The sequence below is a fragment of the Balaenoptera acutorostrata genome, chromosome 4 (genome assembly GCF_949987535.1).
Source record: "Balaenoptera acutorostrata chromosome 4, mBalAcu1.1, whole genome shotgun sequence".
Classification (NCBI taxonomy): domain Eukaryota; kingdom Metazoa; phylum Chordata; class Mammalia; order Artiodactyla; family Balaenopteridae; genus Balaenoptera; species Balaenoptera acutorostrata.
Genome location: NC_080067.1, coordinates 79,959,568 through 79,976,112, shown reverse-complemented (window position 1 = coordinate 79,976,112; position 16,545 = coordinate 79,959,568). Strand labels below are relative to the sequence as shown.

At 38.6% G+C, this 16,545-nt stretch overlaps 1 protein-coding gene across 2 annotated transcripts in view; it reads right to left on the bottom strand.

The window, feature by feature from the left end:
* The window catches only part of OSBPL11 (oxysterol binding protein like 11), a 110,080-nt gene that overhangs the window by 75,362 nt on the left and 18,173 nt on the right, over positions 1–16,545 (bottom strand). For both annotated transcript variants that reach the window (XR_009008174.1, XM_007182785.3), the window contains exon 2: positions 4,649–4,717. Coding sequence is in view for 1 of the 2 variants with exons in the window: in XM_007182785.3 (XP_007182847.2) it covers positions 4,649–4,717 (69 nt within the window). In the remaining variant the exon portion in view is untranslated. The remainder of the gene's footprint in view (positions 1–4,648; positions 4,718–16,545) is intronic.

The following is a 16,545-nucleotide window of genomic DNA, read 5'->3' as shown; positions in this document are numbered from 1 at the left end:
AGCGGATGCCTGAAAAGGGAGACGGGAAAGCAAGACTATTGTTTTTCTCATTCGTCTTTTAGCATGCTTGTGATTTTAAAAATTATGTTCACATATTCTGATGATATTTGATAAATTAATTTTAATATCTTTGAGAGCTTTAAACCTCCATTTCTTTAATTACTAGAGGAGTTAAACATTTTTTCATGTGTTTATTGACCATCTGTAGTTCTACTTAGTGAACTGCCCCTCACATTTTTGCCTATTTTTAAAAGGGCTGTTTAACATTATTTTCCCTAAGATTTGAAGGGATTATTTTAATTAACACAAAAATAGCCACTGAAATCATCTTAAATTCCTAAAACATATAAAGTGTCCTTAGTAATCTGCCATGGTCTGAATGTGTCCCCACCAAAATTCACATGTGGAAATCCTAACCCCTAAGGTAATGATATTAAGAGATGGGGCCTTTGGGAAGTGATCAGGTCATAAGGGTGTAACACTCTCATGAATGGGATCAGTGCCTTTATAAAAGAGACCCAAGGGACTTCCCTGGTGGTCCAGCAGTTAGGACTCGGCACTTTCACTGCCATGGGCAGGGGTTCAGTCACTGGTTGGGGAACTAAGATCTCCGCAAGCCGCGCAGTGCGGCCAGAAAACAAGAAAAAGAGAGAGACCCAAGAGAGCTCCCTTGGCCCTTTACAGCCATGTGAGAATACAATGAGAAGTCTGCGATCCAAAAGAGGACCCTTTCCTGACCATGCTGCCACCATAATCATGGACTTCCAACCTCCGGAACTGTGAGAAATAAATTTCTGTTGTTTATAAGCTATCCAGTCGGTGACATTTTGTTATTGCAGCCTGAACAGACTAAGTCATGCATCTACTACAAAAAATTCAGCAAGCAAATGTAAGGGGTCTGTTGGCAAGAAAGCAGTCTCTTGAATATACTAAAAACCATTGAGTTGTACACCTCAAATGGGCACTACATCTCAATAAAGCTGTGAACAAAGGAACAAATGAACAAACAAACAAGAAATAAGGAAAGGAACGAACGAAGGAAACAAGAAAAGAAAGAAATCTCTTCCGACTGTTCTAAGCAATAAGCACAATTCATTTCAAACAGTCAAAGGAAAAAGACTGGTCTCTTCTCTTACAAGCAGTCACTTCAAAGAAAATTTAGAGAATAACGTGTTTGGAAATCTCAAGTTTGCTGTGAACACATATTTCTTATCCCAAAGGCATTACCGCAAATTTACAACATGGGAGGTACTCACCTAAATATACAAAAGGAGGAATTGGTAAAATAATAGAAATGAGCCAATAACTGAATATCTTTCTAACACCAAGATGATATTATGGACCCACTGGCAATAACAGAGCACTTTGGGCTGTCTTTCATCATACATGAATTAATCCAAATGTTCTTCCTTCACCACTTCTCTGGAGATATTTTACAAGATGTGTAGATTGGGGACAGAGAGACAATCCACATAGTGAGAAAACTTAATAAAGCTATTTTGCCCAGAAGGGTATGAGACACTTGATTATAGTAGTTTTATCAAGTTGGCCTAACCAAGAAGCTAAAGAAATGCAGAAACAAAGACTTAAGATTCAGCATCTATCTTTACATGCAGAAAAGTCACCTAAGTTGTTAAAAGGAAAATTAAATAATTGTTTATTTTTTGCAATTTCAAAACAACAAAGACGGTCAGTTTGAGAAAATGACTAATCTTCAGAATAGCCCACAACTTAAGGTGAAGTATCATCAAATGGAACTTTAATCTAAAAAATATTCTGACTTGGAAGTATGTCTTATGATGGCAAAAATCAACTTTAGTGAAGATTCTGGATGGAAAGGCACCCATGTGCTTTGCTCTGACCATCCTAGACTTCAGTGCTGAGCATGTATAGAACTTCTAAGCCAACTGGGAAGTGATCTCATCTTCAGGAATTAGAGTTGAAAGTGAAAGGAAATGGGTTCAAGAGAGGGTCTTGCTCATTCCTAGGGCACTACATTCCAAAGCAAGCAGTTATTTATAGAGTACGCCCATGCTGGATTTCTCCAAGCTGCTCTAAGTTGCCCTTAGTCAAACAGAAATGGACTGCAGGGACACTGCCTTGTATATCTGGCACAGGTGCAGTGCTTTTGTTACCTAAGCTTTATCTGCAGCACAGGGACAAAGTGGCTAGGCCTGCCAAAGGAACTGAGCTCTAAGCCTAAGGTCCTTAAACGTGGTCTTAACCTTTCTGTTCCTCTTTTATCATTCAATCTGCACATTCCATGCTGAGAACCCAGTACTGTGCCATAAGCCTCCAGCCAGGTTGGCAGAAAATGGAAGTTTTTTCTAAAGTGGTCTTGCAGCAATCAAGTTGACAAGCTGAGACCTCTCTGATGGGGCAAGTTGGTAAAAGATTCTGTGTTCTCAGTGGCAAACAGGGATGGGTTGTCTTCATCCCCACTTCCTGCTGCTGCTAAAACTGGCCTCTTAGACAGCTGGAGGGATCGCATGGGCAGAGGCAGTGCCCCTCCCTAAGCTGGAACTTTGGCTTGGATCTCTTAGCTAACTCCTCAGGCAACCAGTGGCCAATGGATCTTTTTGGAAGGCTCCCTCATGCAATGATACAAACACCTGCCCCTTCTCCCCATGGTCTCAAGTTGCCACTGACCTGAAATGCCATCATTAACATATATTAAATCTTATAAGCTTGGGTATATTTTGGAGCTTTCTTACTCTGTTCCACTTCTGAGACTTTCTCAATAATATAATATGAATGAAAGTTGTTGAATGGAATGGGGGAGAAAAGTTAACCTATTTCCCTTTTTAAAAAGAGAACAAAGAATAGTGCTAAAAGCAGAGTGACATAAATTTTTTAAAAAAATATTTTATATGTCATTTAAATGTATAAGCTTTTAAAAAATTACATAAAAACTGAGGTGGGAAAATGCAAAATGAAAAGGCTCCCTTGACTTTGCTCTTTTTAAAAAAAATAAAAACTGAGAACCTTAGAGAACTACCCTTTTCACTTCAACAGGAATGATTCCCTTCTATGTTTTCACATCCAGCTTTGACCTCTCATATGACCTCCAACTTCCTGCATATCACTCCTATTTGAAAGCCCTACTGTTACTTCAAACTAAACATGGCCCAAACTGCCTTCTCTTTTAATAAATCACATGTTCATCATAGTGCTTCAACTATTTTTTGAAAGTCTGAAAACCATTCTTTCATATACTATGTCCCATTTTCTAGTTGTTTAAGGTAAAATGCAAATTCAGCTCCAGTTATTCCAACATGCTTTTGACCTAGCCAAAAGCAGAGGTCTCCAAATGACATGTGAATAAGAAGCAGCATGTTATAATGTCAAGAACATAGACTTCGGAGTCAGAACTATTTGGGTTCAAATTCTACCTTTAACGCTTGTAAATTTAAAAACCACAATGAGATACCACTTAACACCCATTAGGATGGCTATTATTAAAAAAAACAAAACAAAACAAAAAAACCCCACATAAAACAGAAAGTAACAAGTGTTGGGAAGATGTACAGAAATTGCAACTCCTGTGCATTGCTGGTGGGAATGTAAAATGGTGCAGCTGCTATGGAAAACAATATGGTGATTCGCCAAAAAGTTAAACACAGAATTACCATGTGATCCAGCAATTCCATTTCTGGGTATATACACAAAAGAATGAGAGCAGGAACTCCAACAGATATTTTGTACACCAATGCTCACAGCAGCATTATTCACGATTAGCCAAAAGGTAGAAGTAACCCAAATGTCCACCGACAGATAACTGGATAAACAAAATGTGGTATATACATACAAGGGACTACGATTCAGCCCTAAAAAGCTAGGAATCCTGACACACGCTACATAGGTGAACCTTGAGGACATTATACTAAGTGAAATAAGCCAATCACAAAAGGACAAATATTGTATGATTCCACTTTTATTAAGGTACCTAGAGTAGTCAAATTCATAGAGACAGAAAGTAGAATAGTGGTTGCCAAGGACTCAGGGCAGGGGGAAATGTGGAAATATTGTTTAATGGGTACAGAGTTTTAGTCTGAGAAGATGCAAAAAGTTCTGAGATGAATGAAGGTGATAGCTGCACAACAATGTGCATGTATTTAATGCCACTGAACTGTATACTAAAAAATGTTTAAAATGGTAAATTTTGTTATGTTTACTTTATCACAATAAAAAAAAAAGTTTAATCCCCTACCCTACAACTACCAATTCCACACAGTATTTAAAATAGCTGGCTTTGCTACTTATTGAGTGCTTGTTTGACCTTCGGCTGGTTATTTAAACTCTCCAAGGTCCCAGAGAACTTTTGAGAATCCTGAACAGGCACCTAATACAAATCTCTTTGCCATCTCCAAACCACCCTAAAAGCCTCACCACTGCAAGTATGCATTAGGCAAGTGGACAAATGATTCTAACTTCTGAGGCATTTGGAGGCTGCAATTTGGACAGATGTTAACTCCTCCTACCCCTTGAAAAGGAGAAGAAAGTCATCAGACTTTTAGAAAAAACATGGTAAATCTTTCTCTAACATGTTTCCCAGCCATATTTGTACTGAAGTAATATCAGAATATAAAATTATCAGCCCCATTTCTGGTCTCTTGGGAGAGAGATGTGACAGAATAATCACACTTACCTGTATTGCCACCCAGTGACAAGGTTGGTGTACTTCATTAAATAGCCACACACACTTTCCATGTGATCACTGTTTCAAAGAGATCAGAAAGGGCCAAAGTCAGTGAAAATCAGAAGAAATTCCAGGAAGTTAACTGTACAGTTTAAAAAATAGCTGTAGGGACTTCCCTGGTGGCACAGTGGTTAAGAATCTGCCAGCCAATGCAGGGGACATGGGTTTGAGCCCTGGTCCGGGAAGATCCCACATGCCATGGAGCAACTAAGTCTGTGCACCACAACTACTTAGTCTGCACTCTAGAGCCTGCGAGCCACAACTACTGAGCCTGAGCGCCACAACTACTGAAGCGCACGCGCTTAGAGCCCGTGCTCTGCAACAAGAGAAGCCACCGCAATGAGAAGCCCGTGCACCACAACGAAGAGTAGCCCCTGCTCACCGCAACTAGAGAAAGTCTGCGTGCAGCAACGAAGACCCAATGCAGCCAAAAATAAATAAATAAATAAATAAATAAGCTGTAGACACATACTTTTTTACAAATGCTTCAAACTTACTTCAGAAGTAAAATTTATAGGTTAACAAATAGAGCTATTTAATCCCCCATATTTCATATCCATAGGACTTTACCAGAGTTCTTCAAAGCAAGTATAATCCCCCATAAATTACTATACAATATTTCAAATATAAAATCATTATATATGTATACAATTACATAAATATGAACAAATATACTATAAATATAATTATAAATAAAAATATTTTATAACTTAATTCAATACTAAACAAAGAAAATCCAGTTTTATGGTTCTAGAATAAACTAAAAAAGGTCTCCAGGTCGAATAGTGCCTCCTCAATCTGGTGGGACATGTTATGTCTTTGATTCTTTGGGCTTCCAAAATGGAGATCCTGTTTTTGATGAGTATGACACCCCACTCCCACTCCCCCACCCCAGACAGGCATGCGGCAAAGTGCTCATTGCAAGTCTTACCACTGGAAAGATTTATTTGGGACCTGTATCGTTAGCCTTACTGAAAGTGAGCTTCTTTACCTCCTGCCCCCTTTTTCTATTTATCAGAAATGTTCTGTTACAGTGGTTCATAGAAAATGCTGTATCTTATTGATACTTTGTTTCCAATATTTTAAGGTTCCTTATACTTATGAAAAGATATTAAAGCTTCACCTATGTTGATGTATCTTTTTGATATATGGGCTTCATTTTTTATTTTGTAACTTACATTAAGAATTCTCTTTAGGGCTTCCCTGGTGGCGCAGTGGTTGAGAATCTGCCTGCCAATGCAGGGGACACGGGTTCGAGCCCTGGTCTGGGAAGATCCCGCATGCCGCAGAGCAACTAGGCCTGCGAGCCACAATTACTGAGCCTGCGCGTCTGGAGCCTGTGCTCCGCAACAAGAGAGGCCAAGATAATGAGAGGCCCACGCACTGCAATGAAGAGTGGCCCCCACTTGCCACAACTAGAGAAAGCCCTCGCACAGAAACGAAGACCCAACACAGCCATAAATAATAAATAAAAAAAAAAAAAAAAAAAAAGAATTCTCTTTAAACTCATCTACTCTAAAGTTTTAACTTTAAACTATAAGATGCAAACGATATTAAACATTTATTTTCTCTACTATCCCTGAATCACAGAGCTTATTTGGTAAAATTTCAGCTAACCAGCATCTAGGAAATGGAAAGTATAAGACAACTGGCAACCTTTAAAACATGGACATCAAAAGCAAAATCAAGAGAGAGCTGACACAACCAATAGAACAAAATTTTTTAAAGACTTAGGTTGATCTGAATGACAAATGAAAAGAGATGAAGATAAAGATACTCTCTTACACAAACACACAACAAAATGCCCATATTGACTATAAGATTCTAGTAGCTATTATTACTGGACAGCAAGTAGGAGGATGCCTCAGGGATAAACTCAATGTTGGGTGCCCTTCTAATCTCATTTCTTCAAAGTGCTTAGAAGTTGGGTGCCCTTCTAATCTCATTTCTTCAAAGTGCTTGGAAATAAAGAACTGATCCCATGACTGCATATATATTTCTTCTTTTTCCTGTATTTTTCTTCCATTCTAAGGCTAGCAAACAACACTGTTTACTAATATTAAGTGAAACTGCTCACGTCCTTTTGGTTTCATACGGTCACTAATCTCAAGAAGACAAAGGTTGTCAACCTCTAAACCGCCAACCCAAAGTTATGATAATTATACATGTATTCTGTCATGTTAAAACTGACAGTACCATTTGAATTCTCATTTCAGTAATTTCTAAAACCCACATCTAGAGGAAGGATTCTTCTCTAGAAACCCAACCCATTGGATTTTTGCCCTACTTCCAGCCCTATGTCACAGCAAAGCTATTTCTTTCAGTTCCACTGGTACTTGAAAAGGCAGAGATTTCTAGTCTGGAGCTCATGTTTTCCCCAGGCTTCAGGCTTAACAGCTTTTTGGGGCCAGAGGAATCCCAGTGCCCCTGGACTCTGCCCAAAAATAATTTCCCAAAGAGTTCCTCATCTGTTTTAGATATTTAACATGGAGCTTAGCTGTCTTAAACTGTTCTTGTCCTCAAAACTTATTTCTTCACTTATATATGGAATCTAAAAATAAAAACAAAAAACCCCCAAAACTCATAGAGAGAACAGATTAGTGGCTGCCAGTGGTGGGGGTGGGAGGTGAACAAAATGGGTGAAGGTGATCAAAAGACACAAACTTGCAGTTATAAAATAAGTCAGTCCTGGGAATGTTATTTATAGCATAGTGACTATAGTTGATAATATAGTACATTTGAAAGTTGCTAAGAGAGTAGATCTTAAAAGTTCTCATCATAAGAAAAACAAAGTGTAACAGTGTAGTGATGCATGTTTTTTTTTAATTTTATTCATTTATTTTTGGATGCGTTGGGTCTTCGTTGCTGTGCACGGGCTTTCTCTAGTTGTGGCAAGTGCGGGCTACTCTTCGTTGCAGTGCGCGGGCTTCTCACTGCAGGGGCTTCTCCCTGCAGTGGCTTCTCTTGTTGTGGAGCATGGGCTCTAGGCGCTCAGGCTTCAGTAGCTGTGGCATGCGGTCTCGGTAGTTGTGGCTCGTGGGCTCTAGAGTGCAGGCTCAGTAGTTGTGGCACACGGGCTTAGTTGCTCCAGGGCATGTGGGATCTTCCGGGACCAGGGCTCGAACCTGTGTCCCCTGAATTGGCAGGCGGATTCTTAACCACTGTGCCACCAGAGAAGCCCAGTAATGCATGTTAACTAGACTTATTGTGATCATTTTGCAACACACAAAAAAAATTATATTGTGCACCTAAAACTAATGTTATATATCAATAATATCTAAATTTTTAAAAAACCTTATTCTTTTTTTTTTTTTTTATAAATTTATTTATTTATTTTTGGCTGTGTTGGGTTTTCGTTTCTGTGCGAGGGCTTTCTCTAGTTGCGGCGAGCGGGGGCCACTCTTCATTGCGGTGCGCGGGCCTCTCGCTGTCGTGGCCTCTCTTGTTGCGGAGCACAGGCTCCAGACGCGCAGGCTCAGTAGTTGTGGCTCACGGGCCCAGTTTCTCCGCGGCATGTGGGATCCTCCCAGACCAGGGCTCGAACCCGTGTCCCCTGCAATGGCAGGCAGACTCTCAACCACTGCGCCACCAGGGAAGCCCTAAAAAACCTTATTCTTGGTCTATTTTGTCCTGTAGCTTCATAACCTGAATATTTATTTACACTCTGTACCAATCCACAAAAGGCCTAGTGTGTCACATAACCTAAATTAAATATTTCCCCAAAGTACCCAGATATTCCATAATTCACCATTTTTTATTTTCCCCTTTAATCTAGTATCTCTACACCAAGCTTTCATTACTAGATAAGGCTATTAGCATGCTATAAAAACATTACAACTCAGTTATAGTTCACTTCCTCTGGTTCTAGGACTATATATATTCTTCAAATGGATATGTGAACTGTGCGGAGAATGTTTATTAAACTTCAAATAAACTATCTACACCTGAGAAAACCAAAATCTTCATTTCAAAGCAATCAAAGATTATGCCTCATGTCCCTTATTTTTGTTTAGTCCCTCATATTATTAAAGGTATTCCTCATTTTGGTCATATCTAAGTTATTTATATCAGTCATTTAATGACTTATCAATGAATTTTTAAGAGTATAATTTCAGTAGCATCATTCATTAAATAAAATGAACGTGTATCCTCATATTCCACAGTACAGTAATGTTTTATGTTTAATTTTTAGTGTTTTTAATGCTTGTATCTAAAGAGTTAACCTTCTCACAAAAATCACAAGAGGGATACTGACATGGTTCATTTGGTAGTAGCATAAAGCCAGCTTCAAAAGAAACAAATTCAAATATGTAATTATAAACTGCTGGCCTGCTTTTACTACAGAAAACAGACATCTGAGGTTACAAAGAACCAACTGAAGAGCAATCCATTCTTGGAACAGCTGCTTGCACTGTCCCTCTCTCATCCTTCCCCTTCTCTAGTCAGTGCAACCAGCTGATGCGGAACCACTGTGCCATCTGGTGGCTAGCGTAAAAAGCTCTGTGAGTGAACATCTTTCGTTCCCTCTCCTTTCTTCTCTCTACTTCCTTATAGCTATTATGTAGTACTTCTAACACTCATGGTTTGCAACCATTGAAAATGTATAAATTTAATAGAAGATTTACCTGTTAATATGAATAAAACCTAGTTGTTAAAGTGGGAATATACCACATATCTGATTATATCATACTATTTTCTGTGTTCTATGAATTAGAGATGACGGTCCAAAAGACTAATACACAGAAAAATAAGCCATGAAAAAGTTAATTTCTTCTTCAGTCCTTCAGCAACTCCACCACTCAACAAATTGTGTGTATTCTGATCTTGTTAACATTTTATTGAAATTAGCGCTAGAAGCTGATAGGCTATAAATACAGTTGATTAACTGAACTATATGTAAGTGGCATTATTCTATTTAATTTGAGGTTCATCACCTCCTAGGTATCTTAACAATGACTGCTTCAATTCCTAACTCTTCATTACTATAACACATATTTCTTAACCCTTCTTTATCAGACTTAAGGAAGATGTGTAGAAGCTTTTAAAATTAAACTACTTTTTCACCAACATTGAATTCAGTTAAAAAAGTCTGTTTCCATGGTTAGACCCAGGTAGACTAAACTCTGTATTTTGAGAACAGAGGTTCCGATCAATATTATATGTAGAGAAATGACAAGAACCTTGGAAGCCACAGAGACTGTTCTATTCTTCACTGATTTTCTTTCTTCATTTATTTTTAAATGTTAAGCATTTATTTGTATTTTAATAAAAACAAAATAATATATAAAATTAAATATGTGAAAATTAAACATAGTTTTAAAATGAAAAAATAAAATAAAATTAAGCTACTTTTTGAACAGTTTCACATCCTTTTATTTCAGTTCAACACGATTGCTCAGTACCTTCTAAACGCAAAGCACTCTGAAAATCCACTGAAAAGGATGGGGGAGTAAAAAACGCGATTCCTCTCCATCCCAAATCCATTACCTAATATAAGAAAAATATACCTCCTTGAAGAAAAAGACAATGACCCACTGGGACTCTGCTTTTAGCTGTCATACAAATGAAAAGGGTAGTTTGTTAAAGACACAGGATTCATTAAATAAAGACACAGGATTCAATAGTGTTTAGGTTGAAACGACGGGACTTGACTTATCAGATGTGAAATGAGAATGAGAGTGAGAGAGAAGGGACAAGGGGAACACCCAGATTTCCAGCTGGCACAACTGTGTAGATACGAATGAACGCCTTTATGGGGATCATAAAGGAAGTTTTGGATTTGTCCCAATTTAACATGTTGAATTCAAGGGACCTGTGGGACATAACACAGGGAGATATGCAATAAGGTAGCATAATTTGGATTGAACATACAGATTTTGGTAGTGATCAGCATATAAGCATGTAACTAGTATTTGAAACGATGAGAGTAAATAAAATCACCTAGGAAGTATTATAAAATGACAAGAGAAGGGACAGAGTCTAAGAGAGAACCCTAAGGAAAAGTTTTAAAGGCAAGAGGAGTACAGAGAGGAGACAAGTAGATGAGTAGTAGGAAAAAAATCAGGGATATTTCACGTAAGTTTTTGGTCAAGAATGTTTAATACTATTGAGGGGTGAAGGAAGATGAAGACTGAGAATTTTCTATTAGAGTTAACAACGAAGGGAATTCCCTGGCAGTCCAGAGGTTGGGACTCGGTGCTTTCACTGCTGTGGCCCCTAGGACCCCACAAGCCACGAGGCACAGCAAAAAAAAAAAAAGATTTAACAACCAAGAGATAACAGTTCCAATGTAATGATGAAGGCAGAGCCAGCTGGCAATTAATGAAGAGAGAAGCGGTTAAGGTGATATGGGCTTAAATCAACGGTAGTTGTAAGTGCCTGACAGGCAGGATATAGCAACGAGAAAAAGGCTCACCACAACTGAGGAGAGAGATAGAGGGAAATGGGGGAGAGGTGGGCTCCAGAGCCCAGGTAGAGGAATTAGAGATGGATACCTTAAGGCATTTATTACAGGCAGAAATTTATGCAAGCTGTAGTAAAGGAGATGCCAGTCAAGCCACAGTTCAAAATTCCTACTTTCTACTAGGCAAGAACTATCCTCCAAAAAGGCTTAGCTTTGGTTCATTACCTTGTAACATAAATAGCATGAAGGGAGGGAGCAGTCTGCTTAGCTGAGGAAAAAGCAACTGACAACAGATGGGAATGACTGCAACACATGTACCTCCTGGTGCTGTAAAAAGATATTCCACAGAGCAGTGACTGCTTCTTACTCATCCTAGCAGTCCACGCAGCACCTAGTGTATAGCCTGGGATATAAACAGGTGTTCAATACATATCCACTGAATGAATTAGGCAATGGGAAGACAGAAGCAGAATTTTTCTATAAAACCACAAGACAACTGAGTAGCCTGCAAAAAAAAAACAACAACAACAAAAAAAAAAAACAAAAAGAGAAACAAAAACCAGCAACAACAACTCAATTCACAGCCTGTATACTCAAATAAATCCCAGCTAAAACTAATTCTAATTTCAACTGTGTCTTAATCTATACCAAAAAGTATACAAGTCAAGGGAGACTCCCTCCCTTCTGCTAAGAGTCTTAAAAATGTTAATGCTCTTTGGTCCAAGAACTTCACTTCTAGGTATCCAGACAGACAATTAAAAATGTAGACAAACATAATATGCAAACATGTCCACTGTAGCACTATTTATAATAGTAAAAAAAATAAAGTGGAGAGACAAGGAAATGAATGCAGAGGAAAGGAAGAAAAACAAATAAGCTAGATGAATGGCATTAAGAAAATGATTAAGAAATATGATAGAATAGTATTCACCAATTAAAATGCTTATGAGTTTCTAACAACATGGGGAAACGCTTATTAATAGCACTAAAAGTGCAGGTTACAGAATTTTATATAGTGTGTAAAATATACGCACAGAACAAAAGTACACAAAACAGTTAACTGGTTATCACTGGATGGAAGAATTATGGATGATAATTAATTTGCTCCCTTTACTGTTTCACATTTTCCAATTTTAATATATTATTTTTATAATCAAATAAAACATTTTTAAAATGTTCAATTACATTGACTAGGTGGGACAGTCCAGGCACAGAGCTATTTATACTTATTAATAGGTATGGATTAAATTTTTTGAAACTTTCCCATGTGACTATGTGAGCATTGCTCTTTTGGGATGTAGAACTGTGTTTCCTAAAAGCCCTTACTTCTCAAATTAGGTTACACATATCCAAAACTGGGCTAGGTAGCTAGGAGAACAGGGTAAAACTAGACTATCTTTCTAGAGCAAATTTACTTGACTATAAGAAGTTAAAGCATTTTTAATGTCAAAACTCACATAAGGACTTCCCTGGTGGCGCAGTGGCTAAGAATCCGCCTGCCGATGCAGGGGACACAGGTTCGAGCCCTGGTCCGGGAAGATCCCACATGCCGCAGAGCAACTAAGCCCATGCGCCACAACTACTGAGCCTGCGCTCTAGAGCTCGCGAGCCACAACTACTGAGCCCACATGCCACAACTACTGAAGCCTGCGTGCCTAGAGTCCATGCTCCGCAACAAGAGAAGCCATCACAATGAGAAACCCACACATTGCAACGAAGAGTAGCCCCGCTCACTGCAACTAGAGAAAGCCCGTGCACAGCAATGAAGACCCAATGCAGCCAAAAATAAATAAATTTATTAAAAAAAAAAAAACTCACATAAATGTTAAGAAACTTGCTCCCTCCTCACATATTTCCATGAGGAGGACTTCTCCAGAGAACTCCTGTCCTTCTCTCCCCAGCCTTCCCCCCACTCTTTCCACAGCTGGGCATGAATGAATGGCTCAGCCCGTTCTGGGCTCTCTCCTTTTTATCTGCCTGCCTACCCAGAGAAGATATTCTCATCTGCTCTGATGGAAAAAAGACCTGAGTATTCCAAGCTGCCTGTGACTAGGTGGATAGGCATGACTAATTCCAGGGTGAAATATTAGCTAACCTATTTAACCCATGTTAAAGGCACTTTCTTCAGTGAGCTTTTCCAGTAATAAAACAATTTCTTCACACCCATTAGTATGGCTATTATCAAAACCAAAACCAATCCAAACCAAACAAAACAGAAAATAACAAGTGTTGGTAAAGATGTAGGGAAATTAGAACTCTTGTGCATTGCTGGTGCAACTGTAAAATGGTGCAGCCACTGTGGAGAACAGCATCATGGTTCCTCAAAAAGTTAAACATAGAACTACTATATGATCCAGCAATTCCACTTCTGGGTATATACACAAAAGAATGAAAGCAAGAACTCCAACAGATAAAAATGTTCACAGAAACATTATTCACAACAGCCAAAAGGTAGAAACAACACTGGATAGTCCCATGTAAATCAATGAAGCTAGAACACACCCTCACACCATACACACAAATAAACTCAAAATGGCTTAAAGACTTAAATATAACACAAGACACCATAAAACTCCTAGAAGAGAACATAGGCTAAACATTCTGATATAAATCATACCAATGTTTTCTTAGGTCAGTCTCCCAAGGCAATAGAAATAAAAGCAAAAACAAACAAATGGGACCTAATCAAACTTACAAGCTTTTGCACAGCAAAGGAAACCATGAACAAAACGAAAAGACAACCTACGGACTGGGAGAAAATATTTGCAAATGACGCAAATGACAAGGGCTTAATTTCCAAAATAGACAAACAGCTCCTACAATTCAATAACAAAGAAACAAAAACCCAATCAAAAAATGTGCAGAAGACCTAAAAAGACATTTCTCCAAAGAAGACATACAGATGGCCAATAAGCACATGAAAAGATGCTCATCATCGCTAATTATTAGAGAAATGCAAATCAAAACACCACTTCATACCAGTCAGAATGGACACCAACAAAAAGTCTACAAATAATAAATGCTGAAGAGGGTGTGGAGAAAAGGGAACCCTTTTACACTGTTAGTGAGAATGTAAATTGGTGCAGCCACTATGGAAAATAGTATGGTGGTTCCTCAAAAAACTAAAAATAGAGTTGTCATATGATCCAGCCATCCCACTCCTGGGCATATACCCAGAGAAAACTATAATTCGAAAAGATACATGCACCCTTTATGTTCATAGCAGCAATATTTACAATAGCCAAGACATGGAAACAACCTAAATGTCCATCGACAGATGAATGGGTAAAGAAGATGTGAGATACACACACACACGCACAAATACACACACAATGGAATATTACTCAGTCATTAAAAAGAGTGAAATAATGCCATTTGCAGCAACATGGATGGACCTAGAGGTTATCATACTAAGTGAAGTAAATCAGAAAGAGAAAGACAAATCCCACTTATATGAGATACTTAGATTTGTCAAAATCAGAGACAGAAGGCTGAACAGTAGTTGCTGGGGGGCTGGGGGGGTGGTGTGGATGAGGAGTTATTTAATAGGTACAGAGTTTTAGTTTGGGATGATAAAAAATTCTGGAATGAATAGTGGTGATGGTTATATAACAATATGAATACATTTAATGCCACTGAACTGTATAATTATAAAGGGATAAAATGGTAAATTTGGGCTTCCCTGGTGGCGCAGTGGTTGAGAATCTGTCTGCCAATGCAGGGGACACGGGTTCGAGCCCTGGTCTGGGAGGATCCCACGTGCCGCGGAGCAGCTGGGCCCGTGAGCCACAATTACTGAGTCTGCGCGTCTGGAGCCTGTGCTCCGCAACAAGAGAGGCCGCGATAGTGAGAGGCCCGCGCACCGCGATGAAGAGTGGCCCCCGCTTGCCGCAACTAGAGAAAGCCCTCACACAGAAACGAAGACCCAACGCAGCCATAAATAAATAAAAATAAATAAATTAAAAACAAAACAAAACAAAACACAGAGGCCCCCCATCACTGCTCATGAAACCATTGTTAAAAAAAAAAAAAGGTAAATTTTATGATATGTACATTTTACCACAATAAAAAAATAACCTGATGATTTGATTGCATCCTGTCTGATCCCTAATGTTCCCTTTCTCAACTGGTCCTGAACTCATGATATTATTTATAGACCTCTGAAAAACCCAATAACAAATATATTACAGAGTAGAATATAAAATCCTCATGAATTTTGAAGATATTATAGATAACTCCCAAGAAAGTGATATCAACCATGGGCTGCTTTAAATCACAAACTGTATCCACTGGGGGTACCTACTGTCTTATGCAGTTAAGAGAGAGTTCATGAAGAAAGTTCGAGAAGCACAGCTGTAAAATGGTTGCCTATACAGACCAAAAACAGAAGAAGTCCAATATATAATCTGATTGTTACAAACAACTAAATTTGAGAAATCCCTCATGCAGATAACTGGCCATTTGAAGATGGGACAGAAGAAACTTCTACATGGGAAAGCAGAAAGTCAATTCTAACGCTTCCAGAAAGTTAGGAAGTGGTTTATTATAATGGGAAAAGCATGAGCTTAACACAAACACAGGTTTGAATCCCAGTGTGACCTTACGCAAGTAACACATCTGGTCCTATGTGTCTTTATCTGTAAATGCGGATAAGAACATCTAACTTCAGATTTATAATGAGGAAATAGGAAGAGATAATATATTTCAACCCAAATACATTTGAAGTATCTTTCAACATGGTAAATGCTCAGCAAGTATTGGTTTTCTCCCACTCCAGGGAGTCGATTCCTCTGTGGGGAAAGGGCTCATTTTCTAGATCAGTTCTTTAGATCTGTCTTACCTTGTTAGCCTGACATTTTCAAGTCAGAATGATGGGACCTAAAAAGCCCTGAGTCCCCCACTTCTTTATTTAAAAAAATAATTATTGTATTTTTCCAGTAAGTATTTTGTGAAGAACTATGAAGGGTCTGAGATGTCACCCTATTTGCAAGCTAACAAGTTAGCTTGCCAGTTTCACGGATGCTGGCAGGATACATGAAACTCCTAAGTCAGAGACAAAAGACTTCAGTAGTCACAGCAATAGCAGTAGACAGATCATCAGCCCAATCACATGGGGCAATGCAGAGAGGGCAGGAGATGCCTGCACATGTGGTAGGTTGAGGTACAGAAAAGGAACCCTGAGTGTAGGGAACCCAAATCTTTTAAGGACAGTAAGTCTACCTGACCTCCATGGCAAGGAGACATTATGTTTATTATATTAGACAGTAAACAAACCTGACTTTTGCTCAGGAGGGAAATACTATCTCTATCCTCCAAGACTGTTTGGTATACAAATATTTTTGAAAAAACAGTAAAGAACAAAGGAGAATCAATACCTCTGCTAACAAGTCAGGCAGAAACATGAGAGACCCATTAAGAACTGTCTCCTAATGAGTATTACATA